Source organism: Globicephala melas, chromosome 20 (genome assembly GCF_963455315.2).
Source record: "Globicephala melas chromosome 20, mGloMel1.2, whole genome shotgun sequence".
In the NCBI taxonomy this organism is placed as follows: Eukaryota; Metazoa; Chordata; class Mammalia; order Artiodactyla; family Delphinidae; genus Globicephala; species Globicephala melas.
The window spans coordinates 47,296,728-47,315,781 of record NC_083333.1 but is presented as its reverse complement, the minus strand read 5'-3'; the positions used below and the strand labels follow the sequence as shown (position 1 = coordinate 47,315,781).

General features: G+C 39.5%; 1 protein-coding gene across 7 annotated transcripts in view; it reads right to left on the bottom strand.

Moving 5' to 3' along the window:
* ACACA (acetyl-CoA carboxylase alpha) overlaps nucleotides 1-19,054 on the bottom strand; it is a 272,141-nt gene that overhangs the window by 92,021 nt on the left and 161,066 nt on the right. For all 7 annotated transcript variants that reach the window (XM_060290411.1, XM_060290412.1, XM_060290414.1 and 4 more), the window contains 8 exons: nucleotides 17,895-18,038; nucleotides 17,021-17,117; nucleotides 16,018-16,125; nucleotides 10,899-10,955; nucleotides 10,612-10,656; nucleotides 3,988-4,029; nucleotides 2,497-2,712; nucleotides 631-786 (listed from right to left, as the gene is read on the bottom strand). In XM_060290411.1, coding sequence (XP_060146394.1) covers nucleotides 631-786; nucleotides 2,497-2,712; nucleotides 3,988-4,029; nucleotides 10,612-10,656; nucleotides 10,899-10,955; nucleotides 16,018-16,125; nucleotides 17,021-17,117; nucleotides 17,895-18,038 — 865 coding nt within the window. The remainder of the gene's footprint in view (nucleotides 1-630; nucleotides 787-2,496; nucleotides 2,713-3,987; nucleotides 4,030-10,611; nucleotides 10,657-10,898; nucleotides 10,956-16,017; nucleotides 16,126-17,020; nucleotides 17,118-17,894; nucleotides 18,039-19,054) is intronic.

Genomic DNA, 19,054 nt, shown 5'->3' with positions numbered 1-19,054 from the left:
TTACACCTGAGATAAAAGGTCAAGTACAGAATCACCTTGTTTTCCTTCCTTAAATTATATGGAATGCATTTTAGAATAGAGCCTCAGGGAAGAAAACATACATAAATATATGTGGAATTCCATATCAAACAAATTCTCTTTCCATGGAAAAATACTAAAGAGAACTAAGTTAGACACTTTGGGAAGGTGTATTACTTCCCTAAGGCCACCAGGTAACCTATGAAAAGAAGCAGTAATTTTGCCAAAATGCCCTACAATAGCAAAGTTAGTTATTCCAGATGAGAAATCCTAGGGAATTAAATAAAATAGGACTGCTATCACAGCAAATATCATAAATCAGGTACCAACAGAAGAAGAGGAAGAAGTTTTGCATTTTTCTACTGCAAATAAGTGACCAGCATCATTAACATCGTACCACCTTCAGTTTGGGGGTCTGCTTTCAATGGTTATAGCACATTTTTGCCACCATCCCAGAAACCCAGTCCTACAAGCATTCTGTAAACTTTAAAGATCAAGGGTTCAATCAGCTGACCGAGAGTACCTGTTTCCAGGTCCAAGTGCAAAGAAATATGAATGAATCTCTCGGCTTGTGTTGGCGAGTGCTGGCAGAGAAGCTAAGGAGAAATGTACCTTTGAAGGGTCCATGATAACTGTAGGCACAAAGTTGAGGAAGATGTGGTTGCAGTCAGTCCGGACATTTGTATTATTAAAAGCGACCTCCAACTCATCCATGGCTTCTAGGAGCAGCCGCTCCCCTTCATTTTGTAGATATTCAAAGGAAGCTTCCTATGCAGGAAAGAAAATCACCACCAACATTAATGTGCTTTAAAAGAGGCAATAAAGAAACAGCTGTTAAACACATGAAAGAATGCTCAACATCATTAATCATCAGAAAAATGCAAATCAAAACTACAATGAGATATCATCTCACACCGGTCAGAATGGCCATTATCAAAAAATCTACAAACAATAAATGCTGGAGAGGGTGTGGAGAAAAGGGAACCCTCCTGCACTGGTGGTGGGAATGTAAACTGATACAGCCACTATGGAGAACAGTGTGGAGGTTCCTTAAAAAACTAAAAATAGAACTACCATACTACCCAGCAATCTCACTACTGGGCATATACCCTGAGAAAACCATAATTCAAAAAGAGTCATGTACCAAAATGTTCATTGCAGCTCTACTTACAATAGGCAGGACATGGAAGCAACCTAAGTGTCCATCAACAGATGAATGGATAAAGAAGATGTGGCACATATATACAACGGAATATTACTCAGCCATAAAAAGGAACGAAACTGAGTTATCTGTAGTGAGGTGGATGGACCTAGAGTGTGTCATACAGAGTGAAGTAAGTCAGAAAGAGAAAAATAAATACCATATGCTACCACAGATATATGGAATCTGAAAAAAAAAATGATCAGAAGAACCTAGGGGCAAGATGGGAATAAAGATGCAGACCTACTAGAGAATGGACTTGAGGATATGGGGAGGGGGAAGGGGAAGCTGGGACAAAGTGAGACAGTGGCATGGACATATATATACTACCAAACGTAAAAATAGATAGCTAGTGGGAAGCAGCCGCATAGCACAGGGAGATCAGCTCAGTGCTTTGTGACCACCTAGAGGGGTGGGATAGGGAGGGTGGGAGGGAGAGAGACACAAGAGGGAAGAGATATGGGGACATATGTATACGTATAACTGATTCACTTTGTTATAAAGCAGAAACTAACACACCACTGTAAAGCAATTATACTCCAATAAAGATGTTAAAAAAAAAAAGAAACAGCTGTTATACCTACTTAAGCAGTAGCATGTCACAAGTCATAAGGCACCTGCTGCGGATGTTATTACCTTTCTCCCTAGGGTCAACCCAATGACCACAGGCAGCAGGGGCAGGCAAGGGTCAGATAAAGACCTGCCAGACCTTCCTCCTGCCTCTTATGTATCCTTTCCTTCCAACAGGTGGAGATGCTGGGCATCCCCAGAGCAGCAACCCCACTAGGGTTATATCTCACATATGGCAAACAGAGCAGTTTAGAAAGGAAATCTGTTTAGAAAGGAAAAGCTGCAGAAAGGTTATAGCTATAGGATGCAGTAACAACTAACACACCAGCAAGCACCTTGCTATGTACAGAAAGCACCCCACCTCTAGACAGGTTTACGATGGGGTCACCTCTAACTTTTCTCCTTATCCTCTATCATCATCAAACCTTCCCTGTGATTTCTCTGTTAGCATGCTTTTTCATTTTCTCAAGCGAGTACTATCATGCTTCCATTACCAAGACAACAAATTAAAGGGGGAAAAAGCCCTTCATTACATGGAATATTTCCTTCTGTGAGAGAAATGACTCTCAGACTTCTGCTGGTTATTGGAGAGTAGGATGAAAGGGAACAAGAGCCTTGATTCAAAAGAGGAAAACCTGATTTTGACCCATGCCTGTTTCTCTGTCCCTTCCCTCAGGGATAACTTCCCATTAAAGTACAGCACCCACCTTGGTGACCAGATCAGAATGTCTGATGATTGCACGGACAAAGAACCTGTAGTCTGTCACTTCTGTGCCCACTTCCACCTTGGCTGCTCCAAGGTACAGGTGCATCTTGTGATTAGCACAGGGGATGGCAGTAAGGTCAAAATTTCTCATCCGGTTCAGCTCTAACTGGAAAGCTAGGGCAGGCTCCAGGTGACGGTAGATTCGATCTTCCTCAAACTGAATGCAAGAAAAAACAGCTCACAGGAGGCAGTTACAAAATTATATTATGAAAGTGTATGTAAAAGGGATGCTTAAAAATATAAACATAAGCCATGATGTGCCAAGGAGTCAAAAAAGGAGCTACATAGGGGCTTCCCTGGTGGCGCAGTGGTTGAGAGTCCGCCTGCCGATGCAGGGGACACGGGTTCATGCCCCGGTCCGGGAAGAGCCCGCGTGCCATGGCCGCTGAGCCTGCACGTCCGGAGCCTGTGCTCCGCAACGGGAGAGGCCACAACAGTGAGAGGCCCGCATACCGCAAAAAAAAAAAAAAGGAGCTACATACAAGGAAAATGCTAGAGCTTACATAGGATTAGGCACTAAAGTCCTTGTTTACTTTGCAAGCTTTCATCATTTATGCTTTTACAAGTGGTGATGCTCTCCATTAAAAACAAACAAAAAACACCAATTCCCTCAGATTTCCTGTAGCATTTAAAGCCTTCATAATTCATTTTTTTAAAACAGTAAACCAGACTGCTTCACATTAATATCTATTTCACATACCAATATTTCAGTTTTACCCAACGAGTCTAAAACGCTTACGGGTCAGTTTTACCCAACGAGTCTAAAACGCTTACGGGCAGGTCTTATACTCTTATCATTTCTGGCAGAGTAAAAAGGACATAGTAAATACTTGGAAAACAAACATCATACAACTTTTAAAAATAGAGATATTTGGCTCTGGACATCCTGTATCCATACATAATTATTTACCTACCTTTTTAAAAAGTTGTATTGACATTTACTGTATGTTTTGTTGAAACTAGACATGTAAAGGGTATATGTCCATTGAGTGAATGGAGAGAGAGAGCCAAAAACATAAGCTGGTAGTAGGAAGAAAGCAACATGGTCTGAAATTTTATATTTTAAAATTGAAAAACAAATGCTCATAAACAAGACTTGAGGATAAACGAACTGTCTGTGGGTGACCAGAATAATCGTACTAAGTACAGTAGCCCTTTAATATTACATCATCAGGATTATCCTAAGGCATAGAGATGATTTTGAAAGTTATCACTTTCTTTGGGTAGGTCAATACATTTGACTGTTTCCTAAACCAAACTCTTTCAGAAGGGAGCCTTTATTAGTTCTAAGACAGATGTAAGGCAAAGGGAAGCATACGTTCAATTAGAGGAAGGAGAATGGCAAGAAATACGGCAAAGATAAGCTACTCTTGGGCTTTTAAGGAAAAAACAAAGATTAAAAAAAAAAAAGAGGAAAAAAATCAGTTCTTACCTTATCCCTTGCTCGGAATGTGAAAAACTTAGGGAATTCTCTCTGTGTTAAAGAAGCGGGGGAAATGTGTCAGTCCTTCATATATATGGCTCTTTGGGGATAAATACATAGTACAGAAACTGTCAAGCATCTAGAAGACAAGTGCCTAGAAAACATGTTCCTTACCTGGGCTTGGCCTGGGGAATATGCACGATCCTCTGGGTAACCATCACTTTGACCCCACTTACAAATTTGAGAACCACTACACTATTAACCTAACTTTAATAGCTACCCTCTTCTAGGGAAAGAAAAAATATGTATTTTTTCATCTCCCAAGTGGAAAAAGTCTTCTCGGGTGTTGCTCTTGGCAGAACCTGGCAAATAAGACCAATACACCTGAATTCTACAGCACTGCAATAGTAGTTACTGGACTGATTTCCCAAGTTTCTCCTTAAGAAACTCTTAAAATGTAAACTAGCCAGACAGCATAGAATCCCCAATCCATGCTTTTTTTCCTCATTCACTCTTAAGTCAATAATTTCAAAGGTTTAAACAATGACATTTCAAGACAACGAAAAGTGCAAGATGTTACTTTGGTTCATACCACTATATGTATAGGAAAGAATGGGGTGGAACTAGTGAACGTGTAATCATTAGGTCTTACTGCTCTTTTGCAGGGCATTACACAAGAAAGCAACCAATTTACTAGAACCTTATTAATTAACAAAGATGAATTCAATTAGCAGAGTCCATTAGTTTCTGAAATTTAACTTATTAACACCAAATACCCCTGTTTCTCGGATGGGAAGCTCTACTGGCAGTGCTGGAATCAAGTCATTACTATTTGCCTCTATAGGAGGTTTTATTAAGGCATCTTCTTCATTATGAGTTCAATGTAATCAAACACTTATTGGTACAAGGCAGAGAGACCAGGACTAGCTGCCTACATACCCCTCAATGAACTTCAGGAACCATGAAGGAAACATGAACTGAAAGCCTTGTAGGTGGCAGGCGCTCTCATGTGTTGACCGCCGAATGCTCTCAACAACTTCTTAGGAAAGTATTGTGACCCCCAAAGGTGAACTTGGGTCTGTCTAATGCCAGAGCCTGTGCCCTTTCATCTCTACCTCTTAAGTGTAGGGTGTCACCTATCTATTCTTCCCCTCCCTGCCTCCCCCCACCCCCACCCCCAGCTGTGCCATGCAGCTTGTAGGACATTAGTTCCCTGACCAGGGATGGAACCCGAGCCTCCTGCAGTGGAAGTGCGGAGTCCTCACTACTTCCCATCAGGGAAGTCTCTCTATTCTTATTTTAATCCAAATTCCTTATTTAGAGGACTTCTCTTTCATGAGACAAAAAACAAAAACCCCAGAAATTAAAACTTTAAAGAAAAAAAGCAAAAAACAAAGCAAAACTTGTGGTTCTTGAGTTGATGGAGAACTTCTTGAATACTTTCCACAGGTCTTAGGCTTCACCTTAACTAAAGCTTGCACAGTTAATAAATCTTTTTACATTTTCCTTGGCATTTTAACTGTAAAATGGCTTTTAATAGGCTTCTAGGAGCTTGTTTAGCAAGGCTGGGAAACCACTTGTCCAGGCTTGGGTCTTTAAAAGCCCTTTGAAAGTGGATTTACACAGCACTGATCTTTTACTGATGGTGTTTTGTCCTAAATAATTCTCTAATTCCCCCTGAATGATAATGAAGAGCATGGGGATGACTTCAAGGTTAAGCAGGAAGAGGTTGAGCTGAGCTGTCAGTAGATTTCATGCTCAGGGCTTTATATAGTCTCTGTTTTGGTTTTATTCTCAAGAGGTATGGCTTTCAGAGCATTAGCTAAAAAGTAACACAAGTCAAAAAAGGAAGGGTAACAAAGTCCTTCCATGAAATTTTCTGAAAGAAAAGTCAAGAAAAGTAATGATACAATCTTTCAGGCACACACTCCTCTATTCCTCCATAACTTTAATTAGTTAACTAAAATAGTTATTTAGTATACCATTTACTCAAGTGTGTATAGTGGTAGGAACAAAATGATTTTCCTTCAAAAACATAACAAAAGTAAGCAAGAAACATTTTATTTACTACTAATGCAATTAAGAAAATGTGTAGTAACTGAAAGGCACAAAAACAAACAAGTGAATGGAAATAAATATCTTTACTACAAATAATGAAAAAGACTGACGAATTCTTGGCAGAGGTGGGCAAAGACTACCAGTCAGAAAAATCACTTTCATTAAGGTTAGCTAAGAAAAGGTGTTATGAGGACTTCCCTGGTGGCACAGTGGTTAAGAATCCGCCTGCCAATGCAGGGGACACAGGTTCGACTCCTGGTCTGGGAAGATCCCACATGCCGTGGAGCAACTAAGCCTGTGCACCAGAACTACTGAGCCCACGTGCCACAACTACTGAAGCCCGCGCGCCTAGAGCCCGTGCTCCGCAACAAGAGAAGCCCCTGCTCACCGCAACTAGAGAAAGCCCCCCGCAGCAATGAAGACACAACACAGCCAAAAAGAAAAAAGGTGTTATGAGATGACATGAACAAATGTTCTTAAACTTTTGAATAAATTTTTAGCTCCACAGTAAAGTCCTCAATTTAGCATGAAGCATTCAGAACAGAAGATGGCAAGAACTTCCATGCAACGGGAAACCAGGATTAATGAACAATTCTTCAAGAGATAGGGAAGTCTGAGGACTTTTATAGAAAGTCACTTTTTTTTCACATTCAAAAATCACAGAAATACAGAAAACACAGAAAAGAAGAAATCCAGAAGTCTGATTCTGTAGTTTTAATAAATTCCTTCATCCTACCACATCCTCACACGACCAATTTTTCCACTAACAGCATTCATGCTTATTCCATCACTAATGTAATTGCTTTCCAGGCATTCTACTAGTGTTATAGGCAAATATCATAATTGAATGTACACAAATAAAAACCCTCTTAGTGTGCTGGTACCAAAAAACAAAAGAATGCAACATTTCTCAGGAAGAAATTATACCCCTGCTGTGTTCTAATCAGCCAACCATCATCAGGACAATCAAAATAATTTGCCTAAATTAGCCAATCAAGACACCCTGCAAATCAGAGAATGTGAAAACCTGCAACAGAAAACATCATAGCTGATTATGATACTAATAATCGTGTTAAAAACCTAATGAGATGAAGAAATTGGAAGCTTGCTGGTGCAATTCTCTTTTACCTCAACACACTGAGAACTAATTATATAGACTGTAATTAAAACAAAATCTCAAACCAAACCTTCTGAAAAACAAATAGTTGATCCACTAGCAAACAGAACTACCATTTTTTTCCCAGCTTTATTGAGATATAATTGACATATCAATTATTTTTAAAGAAATGAACTCCTAACCATGATAACTGTTTTCAATAGCGGGCTCTTCCTTCAGGCACAAACGATCCAAAACATTTAAAGTGGGAGTCACTCACATAAAATCAGTAAAACTGCAATTATCTCCTAGGTGATCTACAGCAGAATTTTTTGAAATTTCATGAAATCTTACAAACAAGAAACAAAAGGAAACTTACAGATGAAAAAGTGATTTGGAATCTCATCACGTGGTTTAGACCTAATGCTTTGTTTAAGTGGCAAAGGGTAAGAAATCCGAGAAATATGCATTTTAGTATCCTTAACAAAACTTTGCTGGAAAAAATATGGAAAGCTTCATAAAGTAATACTTATATTCCAATTAAACACCTTCTGCTGCACTTTTTGGAATTCTAGATGTGAAATGGATAAAGACAATACTCATAAAACTACAGAACTGCAGCTTATATAGCTGCAGAAATTCAAAGAGCCTGTTCTTTTGCTTTCGAGGCTACAATTTTTTTTTTTAAATATGAAGAAGATATTTACAAGGCTAGACTTGTTTTTCCTCAAACTTTCTGTTTAAATAATCAATGTTAAGCAATTACACAAGTCCCATTATGGGTACTTGATTTAATTAGATGGTTATGGAAACAGACTCAACACCAAGCCTCCTTAATGCTGGTGACTACTGCCCGCTCAGAACAGTCTCCACGTAGAACCAAGAGACTTAGGCAGCAGCAGACGTTCAGCTGAACAGCTCTTTGGGGACTGTGGTGATTAAACAACGAAGTTTTGGAAATAATTCCAGCCTTCGCTGGCATGTGAATAGACACCTAACAATAAACACACTCTCTAGGAACCCCCATGCGGTCTGGCCCTCTTTTGCCTTGTTCTGGTTCTGAAGCAGTCTGAGAGACGATGATTATGTAACAGCACGGCTGCCTCCTTCCACACCAGCCAATGTTGTTCTTGAACCAAACTTGGTAACCGTCCTCCTCTCCTTGCCCCTTCCTGCGCACATTCCCTCTTCTACTCAATAATATAGGGATTTCGCAGTGTAGAACAGGGGAGGCTGCATACATCACAGTGGATTACCAAGAAGCCAGAGAGGTCAAGGGATTCATCTCTAACACTTCCAGAAAGCTTCCACTTTTCCACACTATACTAACTATGGGCGAAGCACACAAGATGACATGACAGAGACTAAGCATCCTTCAAGCTACCACCAGCAGAGGAACTTAGAGCAGCACCATGACAGTGAGCCCCAGATTTGTACAACTCCTGCCAAGGATTCCTGGATATTGAAGATCCTGGCCAGAGTTCAGTAATAGTTGCCCTTGCCCCATGTGTAACCGCTAATCATTTCTCAGGGGCCTAACATAAAAACACCCCAACTCCTTAGCCATCCAATTCTTCAGAGCAAATCCAGTCCATACCTAAAACCTTAATGTTCTCTACGTCCTAAAACAACCTTTCCTACACTTATGACCAATCAAGTCACTTGATAATTTAACTGATTTCCCATTTGATGCCATTACAAATAGAAACTGTACGATGAGTCCCAGAAAGACCCCCTGCTGGGCTCATTTCCTAGCAGATTTTGCTTAGACATGTCCCTATTCAACCTAAATCCAGAAATATTAAGAGAGCAGGGAGAAAAAATGTTTTAAGTCTACAGATGTATTCTAGGACAGGATATAGATTCAAAGATAGAAAGTATCAAAAACAAAAAACAAAAAAAAACAATGTCCGTGAGAATTAAGTGCTTTGGCTTTAAAAAAATTTTAGTGGAGAGTTTTAATTTATCATAGAATGCTTATTATAAAAAAACAGTTCATGTGCTATAGAAACAAAGACTGTGTCTGAACCATCAGGAAAAAGGAAAACAATTTTACAAATTCAGTATTATTCCCCAGAATAATGCATTATTCCAAAGTCAGTTACAAAAGAAAAAGAATCACATTAACACTAAAGAACCTAGCCCAATACTCTTCCCAGATCCAGCATGTCTACCTGAGTTCTGATCAGCATCTACCAGCTATAGTTTTTATTCATGGGCTCTCATACTCTATCCCCAAGTATCAATTTTATTCTCTAAGCTCCTTATTTTTTTTTCCTAAAGCCCCAGGGTTCTCTTTAAGCTCCTCATACTTCTCCACTGCCTCCAGTTCCCTATCTACAGTTATTGATTGATATATATCTGCACTCTGCTTGATTTCCTGACATCAATAACACAGGGGCATTGTGGAGTCCACAACATTTCCTAAAGCATTTTAGAAAATCCTAGCTCTTTAGCCTGCAGGCTAGGCTCTCTTGTTTCTCTATAGACTAGACCAACAAGGTGAACCGTGAGAAGGAAAACAAAATGTCAAGTGCTAGAGACCTAATAAACAAAAGGGCAATAAAAGCAATCACACACAGGTCCTTGAGCTTAGGAAGTCCCTTCCAGCATCCCAAATGTTATCTTCATTATTGCCATTGAGCAGGGCTTGAAAACTATCTTAATCATCTTAATTGCTAAAAACAAAACAAAATAAAATTCTCATCAGAAATATTAAGACTTCTTAATGTCCTTTGGAATCTTACTTCACCACATTAGGATCAATTTTTAAAGAAATATTGTGACTCCAATCAGCCATTTTGGAGAATGACATCTTGACTGCAAACTGGATTCTTGACCTCACTGCTATAATCACATTGCGTATGATCATACACATATACACCACAGTCCAGATGTCAGGCTATTAACTTAGCTCTCTTTATTAAAATTTTTCAATAAAAATTTTAAACTCATAAATATTAGTAGTTAATTCAGTTAAATGGGAGAAAAAGCAACTTAATTTTTATTTATTTCCTCCTCCTAGAATTAATGTAAGATGAAAACACCAACTTGGGCTCTGTTAAGGCATTTTAAATAATAAGTGATTGTTCTTCAGAACTGACAGTTCTCAATAACAGAACTTGAATCCATCTTTGGTAGAAGCCAAGACCCCAAGTACGACTGGCAGTCCTTGATTACTGATTCGCTGTGTGCACAGAAGAAATTAGTAGTTAGCTCCTGCTTCTACCTTATTCATCTGGATAAATGCATGTGCTCATTCTTAACTATTTCTCAGACATATACTGAGAATTCATTATAGGGTAGAAAAGGAGGAGGAAAAAAAACCCTTTAGTTTGAATACGCTATAGAAGAACTGAATATTCATTATAATACTTTTTCAAAGAAGAGGGACCAAACATCAGACCAGCCCTTCTAAATAATCAGCAGGTAACAGATAAAACAGTAAGTAATCTTTCACCACTGTTGCTCTTACTTACATGAAATCTCTGATCCACCTCATAGTTGACCTGTTTTCTGAAATCCTTTCAAATAAAAGAAAGGAAGGAAAAACAGAAGAAGAGGGCAATTAGTAATAAAATTAAAAACCAATTGAGGAAAAGGTGATGACTTTAATGCTTTTTCTTGATTAAATTTATACCAAAACAGTTATTTCTTTGCATAAATTCTACAAGTAAGCATATGATTATAATTCCATTTTTCACTTTTAAAGTTCTAGCAGCAGCATAAGAAATATTAAAGAGATGCATAATTCACATGCCAATACCTTTTGTGCAACCAGGAAAGTAAGGCGCCGGATCCCATGCTCAACCAGGGTAGCTTTCTACAAACAAACATGCAAAAACAGAAGCTAGATGAGATCTCCATTCATCCTAAGTTTTAGCCCATTCAGTCCTCAGACGGCTGTGATTGCACTAAGCACTGTTTTGGATATCTATGTCTTGACTCAGTATCTTCAAATTTGCAAGTAAACAAATCTCAACGTGGCTCCTGGGAATAAGACTTACAGAATAGGTTTTAAATATTGACCTGGACAAAACTGAAAGAGAACTCTGGAGGAGAAAAGGTCACATGAGGCCACCTAAATTCTCTAAGGACTGATACATATCAAGGTAGATCTTAACACAATTTCTGCTTATAGAAATTACACTGGTGGGCTTGTATTTAAATGTGAAGATCAATACTGATATAGAAGCTAAACGAAATCAGGTAGAGGGAAAAGAAGAAATTCCATAAAACGGAAAATTCAAGTACTAAACTGTTATTTAGACTATAGACATCACCTACCATCTGATACAGCATTCCCAGAATTCGACCTAACAAATCCTAACCTTTTCAGCTCTAAAACATTTCCTCCCTACTTTATATGAAGGTATTTTAAAAAAGATTCTCTTTAAAAGTTGTTAAAAACAATGTCTAACAGGCTTTTAAATTTAGTGATTATTCATACTTCCGCTTGGTACAGGCAAGCAGTATATTAGAAGAGACCAGCAGTTTCAAGACAGCCCCTTACGTGAGTCTTGGGCCTTTGGCTCTAAGCCTTCCTCTACCCTGTACTGCTCTCTCATCTCAAAAGGCAGAGACAAAGAAAGAGATTAATGAGCTAAGTAAAAGACATGCTCTTAAAGGTCCCTAATAAAGAGGGGCTACATGGCAGCAAGTAGAAAAGCAATTCCACCCACTGAATGACCTAAAAACATACATGAATAACACAAATAGAAAAAATATGTGGACTTTCACAACCTACACCCGGACTTTAATTTTATCACATTCTTTAACCAAGAGATATAGCCATAAGCCAATTCTTAACTTTCTTGATATTATATAGTTTTTAAATCCAATTTGGCTACCCCTCATAAACAAGCACATCCCTGGACCATTTCCTCTTATTTTTCCTTTTTTACTATGGCGTTGCTTAGTAACAAAATTAACAGGATAAGCAAAAGATAACTGGAAAAAATTAATTTCCTAATAATAAATTCCCAGGTCATATATAAATAAATTTTGGTTTAACTACATTTAAAAATGATTGGGGGACTTCCCTGGTGGCACAGTGGTTGAGAATCCGCCTGCCAATGCAGGGGACACGGGTTCGATCCCTGGTCCGAGAAGATCCCACATGCTGCAGAGCAACTAAGCCCATGCGACACAACTACTGAGCCTGTGCTCTAGAGCCCGCGAGCCACAACTACTGAGCCCATGTGCCACAACTACTGAAGCCTGTGTGCCTGGAGCCTGTGCTCCGCAACAAGAGAAGCCACTGCAATGAGAAGCCGGCGCACCAAAAGAAAGAGTAGCCCCTGCTCACCACAACTAGAGAAAGCCTGCGTGCAGCAACGAAGACCCAGTGCAGCCAAAAATAAATTAATTAATTAAAAAAAAGAGATTGGTATCATACCCATTAGGGTAAATAACCAAGTATTTGTAGTATAAGAAAAGAAAGGGAGGAAGGGAGGGAGGGAGGGAGGAAGGAAGGAAAGAAGGAAGGGAGGGAGGAAGGGAGGGAGGGAGGGAGGGAGCGAGGGAGGAAGGGAGGAAGGGAGGGAGGGAGGAAGGGAGGGAAGGGGGAGGGAGGGAGGAAGAAAGAGGTGGGGTGGGGCGGTTGGTGGTTCTCTGACTCTCAGTGTGCCAAGGAACAGAAACATTTCTTCTGACACCAACAAAGAATTCCACTACAGCCAAGTCCTTCAGAGACAAGCATCAATAGCTATGTTCTGGCCAGGGAAGAAAATAACTTTAATAATGCCATAATTTAAAATCAAAATTGTTATTGCTTTAAAAATTCCACAAGTGGCTGACAATAACAGCAGAGCAACAGGATTCTGATTACATTGTAATAATGCGGGTCTCACAGCAAGTCCACAGCTATTACCCAGCGATTAGGCGTCAGCACCTGGAGAAACTCCATTTACACTGGCTGCTTCAATCTCCTCCACAAGTCATTTACAAATATATGATCCTAATTTCTATGAGAGAAAAAAAGACATGCTGGGACTAGAAGATTATTTGGACAATTTGGATCAACCTATTTGATAGTTTAATGTGTGCTTAAAAAAAAAAAACTTTTTCTAAACTGCTAGGAGCATGATCATGAAGTGAAAAACAAAACTAGTTATCACTTCAGCTTTTTTAAAAATTGCTTTTGCTTCTTTTTCTTTTTTATATTTTTTTCACAACAAGTAGGTGAAAATGCCTAATATGCCTGGGTAAGCACGGCACGTGATGCACTAAATAGCTTCTTCAAGCTTGGAATGTTGGCACCGTCTACCCTTTCCCTACTGAACAGCCACAGGCAGACTCTGGGTTTCTCTATGCCTCAGTTTACAAGTCCAGTAAAGGAAAAAGGTAATTTCTTATCATCAATTAATGTTACAAATATACATAGTGAAAATGAAGAAACTGCCTCTTTAAATCAAGGTGTGATGATATATGTCACTTAGAACTGAGGGTAATAAAAAGCCTAAAGTTGAGGTCAAAACAATCAATTAGTGCCTCAAAACCTGGGAAGGAACTCTCATAGATTATTCCATCAAGCAACAGCATTAGTAGCCATGCACAACATTAGGACTCTTCCAAGTAAGGTCACCTTGGTCACTGGTCTCAGGTTAATTTTATGTGGTCATGCATGAGTCAAGGGCAAGAAGGAAGTTAGATTTCTCTTCTAAAGAAAAATTCCGAGGCATGACTCCTACTTTTACTTCTCTGGAAGGACCTTTCCTCACCACAATCCCACAGTCAGTTCATGTGCTGTGACAGCATCATGGGGAAAATGCTATGACACACATTAAGCATAAAATTACCATCTTTTCCTGGGTATCAACCATTAGCGTTATATGATGTGAATGTCTATGGCACTAATTGTTTATACTGCTGAATTAAATTTTTTTAAATCTATTGAGGGGCTTCCCTGGTGGCACAGTGGTTGAGAATCTGCCTGCTAATGCAGGGGACACGGGTTCGAGCCCTGGTCTGGGAGGATCCCACATGCCGCAGAGCAACTGGGCCTGTGAGCCACAACTACTGAGCCTGCGCGTCTGGAGCCTGTGCTCCGCAAAAAGAAAGGCCGCGATAGTGAGAGGCCCGCGCACCGCAATGAAGAGTGGCCCCCGCTTGCCACAATTAGAGAAAGCCCTCGCACAGAAACGAAGACCCAACACAGCAAAAATAAATTAATTAATTAATAAACTCCTACCCCCAACATCTAAAAAAAAAAAAATCTATTGAGTTCTTTCTTTATGACAAGCACTACAGACTAGGTGCTTTCCATTCAAAGAACACACATAGGTCTTGTCATTAAGGGCAGTTGTGGAAGGGTACTTTGGCAACTATCATATATCGTAATGAAATATAACTGTAGATGATCATTTTGAACATTAGACTCTAAGCATCTTCAGGGCTAGGAATGTATTATTTACTAAAGCACCTAGATCTGTGCCCCCTAGAGCTGGCATCAAAGCCTTAAGTTCTAGTTTTTGCTCTATCATCTACCAGCTGGTGATTAAAGGGCCTTAATCTCTCGAGCTTGAGCTTTTTCCCAGATGTACAACTGAAATAATTCCTGAATAATCTAACCCCGTGGGACTGTGGTAAGGTGCAAATAAAAAAATGTATACAGTCTTTAAAAATAAAAAGTATTATTATTGTTAATCAATTTATGCTGACCAATTAGAAATTCAAGGGAGAAGAATACATTTTAGTTAGGGTTACGCAGAGAAGTCCTCATAAAAGAGGGAAATTTTGAGACAGTTCTTAAAATAAGCAGGATTTAGAAAGAAGGTGGGGGGCGGAGAGAAGGGAAGGAGGGAGGGAAGAAAGAATGAAAGAGGAAAACATTCCAGATAAGGGGCAGTAGAAGAGATCAAGCAAACAAGGTAGATGAGATAAAGACTTAGGTCTTTTCATGGAACAGCAAAGGCTAGATTGTTAGCCTTCATTAATAGGTTGATGTCAAATATCAAGGTAAGGAGGTATCCTGAAGGCAAGAGAGAGTCACTGTTGAGTGGGAGAGTAACTTGGTAAGGGGGCATTTTAGACATTTAATTTTGTGGTAGTGAGCAGAATGGAAACTATCTGGAGGGGAAGGGTGAGGATCACAAGTAAACCTGTCGCAGTGTCTCAGGTACAAGGTGAGGAAGGGTCTAAACTAGAAAGATGGCAGTGGAAATATAAAAACCGAAAAGAAGGGGGAAGGAAGAAAGGAAGGAAGGAAAGGTGGGTAGGAAAGGAGGGGTAGAATAATGGAACAGCAAAAAAAGGAAGAAGTCAACGATTCCTGCATGATTGGGGGCAAAGGGTTTGGTTACTTGGTTTTTTTTGTTTTTGTTTTTGTTTTGTTTTTTTGTTTTTGTTTTGTTTTTTTTGTTTTTGTTTTTGTTTAGGGGAGAGGGGGGACCAGAAGAGGTGAAGGAAAATGATAGGAATTTACATTTAAACTATATGGAGTTTGATGTCAACACAAGATATCCAAGTGACATAAAATTGCAAGGAGGATGGAAGTATAACTGATATTTTCAAGGCTGGGATGGAAGGGCTCAGAGGGTACCTGAAGGGAGTTTGGGCCTAGACATGCAGAGTTAAGTCACCAAAAGGAATTCAGCAGGTGACTGGAAGTTCCAGACTGGAGCTCTGGAAAAGATTCAGGAATACAACTTCCCTTCCTTAAAACATTTTAAACATTTGAGGTCTAAATTTCTTGACATAAAAAAATACATGCATTTTATACTTTTGAATCACTTCGGCATTTTACCCCTACAAGCAGAACTATGTTAAAGACATAGCTGTTATCAGTGATAGGCCTTATATGCAGCAACTGATAAAAGGATGGATATGACACACCGCGAGAAGGAAAGTGGCCATCACCAGTTTCCAACCAACTGAGGACTTACATTTTGCTGGGTAAACTCTCGGAACATAGCTGCTAGCCTGTCATCCTCAATATCACAGTCAGTTTTGATAGCCACATTCAGAATGTGAATTGGTTCATCCCTGGGGATCTGTAACCCAAGAACACAAGGCAAGGAAATTAGGAGGCTGGCTAATACAGAGATGAAGAGAAGTTATAGTACTTGGTAGGATACCTGAAAAACAGATATGGCCCACAGGACATTTTCTGCTAGTATGAATAAGCAAAATGAAACCACTGCCCAACACCCACAGTGGAGATTAAATAAAGACACCTAACTTTAAAAAAATAAGGCAGCAAAGGCATTAGCTAAAGGCGGCCCCAAATCTTGGCTTGATATGAACTTGAAGACCACTATGTCTCAACTTTTTCACCAATAGAATGGGAATGAAACCATTTGCAATATCTCTTCACAGAATGTAAAGGAAAATGAGTGAAAGAAGCCATCTGAACATATTCCCATATAACATATTTCTAAACAGTGGAAGTATCAAACCATGGGAAAATAACCTGGTAGGGAAAAAACAGGATGTGTTTGCAGAGAAATGAAAAGAAGGGTTTAATAAAAGGACAAAATTTTAAACAAAATGTCGATTTTTTCTACTATCTGAAGTCCACAATTCCTTGAAGACTACGAACGCACTGCTCTGCAAATATACAAGCCATTACTGAGTAAGAATTAAAGCAATCAAAGCTCAAGTCTTTGAAACAACATTCAGAGACCTAGAGGCAGCTGCAATGGATATAGACAGCCTCATTCTACGCTATGGATTCCATGATTAATACAGTGGCTTTTATTTTTTAGGTTAGAATTTATATTCCACCTGTTTCTAAAAATACTTTGATGAGGCATATAAAATTAAATAATATAAAGTAGGGTAAAAAGATGAATTCTTCCCTACAATGTTCTACAATCAGAAAGAGAGTATATAGTACAAATCCTGTATCTGAAGGAGCAAAGCAGTCTCCCAAAGGGGACACTATACCTTGTCTTCATCATATAGAGATGTGTGACCTGCCTCAGGGAACGTGGGGCTTTGGGGTGGGGAATCACAGAAGCAGCCCATCACTTCATCAAAGATCCTGAAAAATACCAAAGAAACACCCACGATGAAAACCCAAGTGGCAGAAAATCTAAGTGGCAGGAAACGAACGCTGCCATTGCCAGCTCTGTCTAAAAGAATAATCTATCCTACCCTGCACTCAATTGTCAACTGAATAGAATCACCAGTGGCTAGAGGTGACATGCAAAATTTCACCAAGTGGCAGAAATTAGGAGGATGGATTGTTTAAACTTTAATAAACCATATATATTTCTTCGTTTTAAAAAAGAATGATCTGAAGCTTTTTTGTTTTGTTTTCTTCATATGTAAGATATGAGCAGTGCTGCTGTCATCATCGGTCTTAAAGTAACAGAAAGAGCCTGGGACTAGAGCAGTGACACACCAACGTAATTACCCCTCCCCCTAGGGTAATGCATCAGTATACATCAAGAGATAGATGCTGAATGCATTTAATCAAAAGATGTATCGTCTCTGGTGGGGCTCACTCTAGTGTTGTGTTTAATTTCTCCTGACATTTCACTCATCACAGAGCAGACAGTTTCTTGTGTTAGCTACTAAGGAAAAGATGTTTTTTGTTTGTTTCTTTTTTTCTGACCAGGCTCATATAACAAGTAGAGGCTTGTAGAGTCTGCACAGAGGTGGAAAGGGAAGGACCTATACCTCTCCCAGAGCATATACCGCAAGGGCTACATCTCCTTAGCTGGCCCGTGGCTAATCAGGGGACCTCTGTTCATTTGGAAGAAAGCTGAGATGCCCAAGGCTCCCCTTGTATAGACACAGTTCCATGGTGCCTTACCTGACAAAATCTTCAAAAGTCCGAAAAGAGACCATTCCGCCCATCCGCTGACACGGTGGAGTGAATGAGTTGTCCAGCAGCACGTCGCTGACACTAGCTACATGAGTCATGCCATAGTGGTTGAGGTTGGAGGAGAAGGACATTCTAAATGGTAATTCAATCAAGTGCATTAGACAAGGAGAGTAGGAACAAGGACTGGGAGAGTCACAACAGGGAAAAGGAGCTGGGAGGAAACTGAAGTAGGGTCAGGTTGCAGAGCAGGTTTGGTTTTTTACCCACCTATAGATAAGGCTGTCTTGCTAGATTCACATGAACCCTTCCACTGGAATTTCCCCTCACACAAACCATATTTTTTACCAATCACTCCCCCCCCAAATTTCTCCACATAAAAATCTAAGGACTGTCAGGAATATCATGGTGGTTTTAATACCATGACATCATGACATGTCTAAGGAATGAATAGCATATAGGGGTTAAAAACCATCCTGCATCTTCCCCTTCCTTAAAACGTCTCCTCTTTTAAAAGGATGTAAACAAGCCAAGTGAGTTGTAACTAGGCAACACTTAAGGCATTTTTCTCTAGGAATTGTAATAGATTAAGTATTCACAGATAGATATATGCATATCAACAACAACTCTAAGTCATTTGGAATGGCTTAGTAAATCATAAAAAACACAATTCCTCAGAGAGAAACAAGTAACAATCTGTAAAAGGAACTTTACTGACGTATCTATTTTTTCCTTGAATGGGCTGACGGGGAGCACAGTTATGAGGATTATAGCTTCTCCCTTTTTGAAAGAGAGACAGTTTTGCAAAATTTCCTTTTTTATATTTAAACACATTTCTATACCAAAGTAAACATATCTTCATTGAAAGCCCTTAATGAATCCCAGCAAGATACAAAAGGGCAGAGCATGGGTTTCAAAGTACGTGTAAGCATGACAAACAAGTGTAAACGGAGATGCTCAAAGAGAACCGATTTGTTCAATCTAAAAACATAATGAATCTGGATATTCCTTGACGCACCTCAGCAGGATGTACTCATAGATACTACTGTAAAGTGTTTGTGATGCCCAGTGAATCAGGACAGTCTGTTAGGAAGGACCAAACTAAAGGATGCCTCCAGGACTTGCCCAACATGTTACTGGCATACTGATCT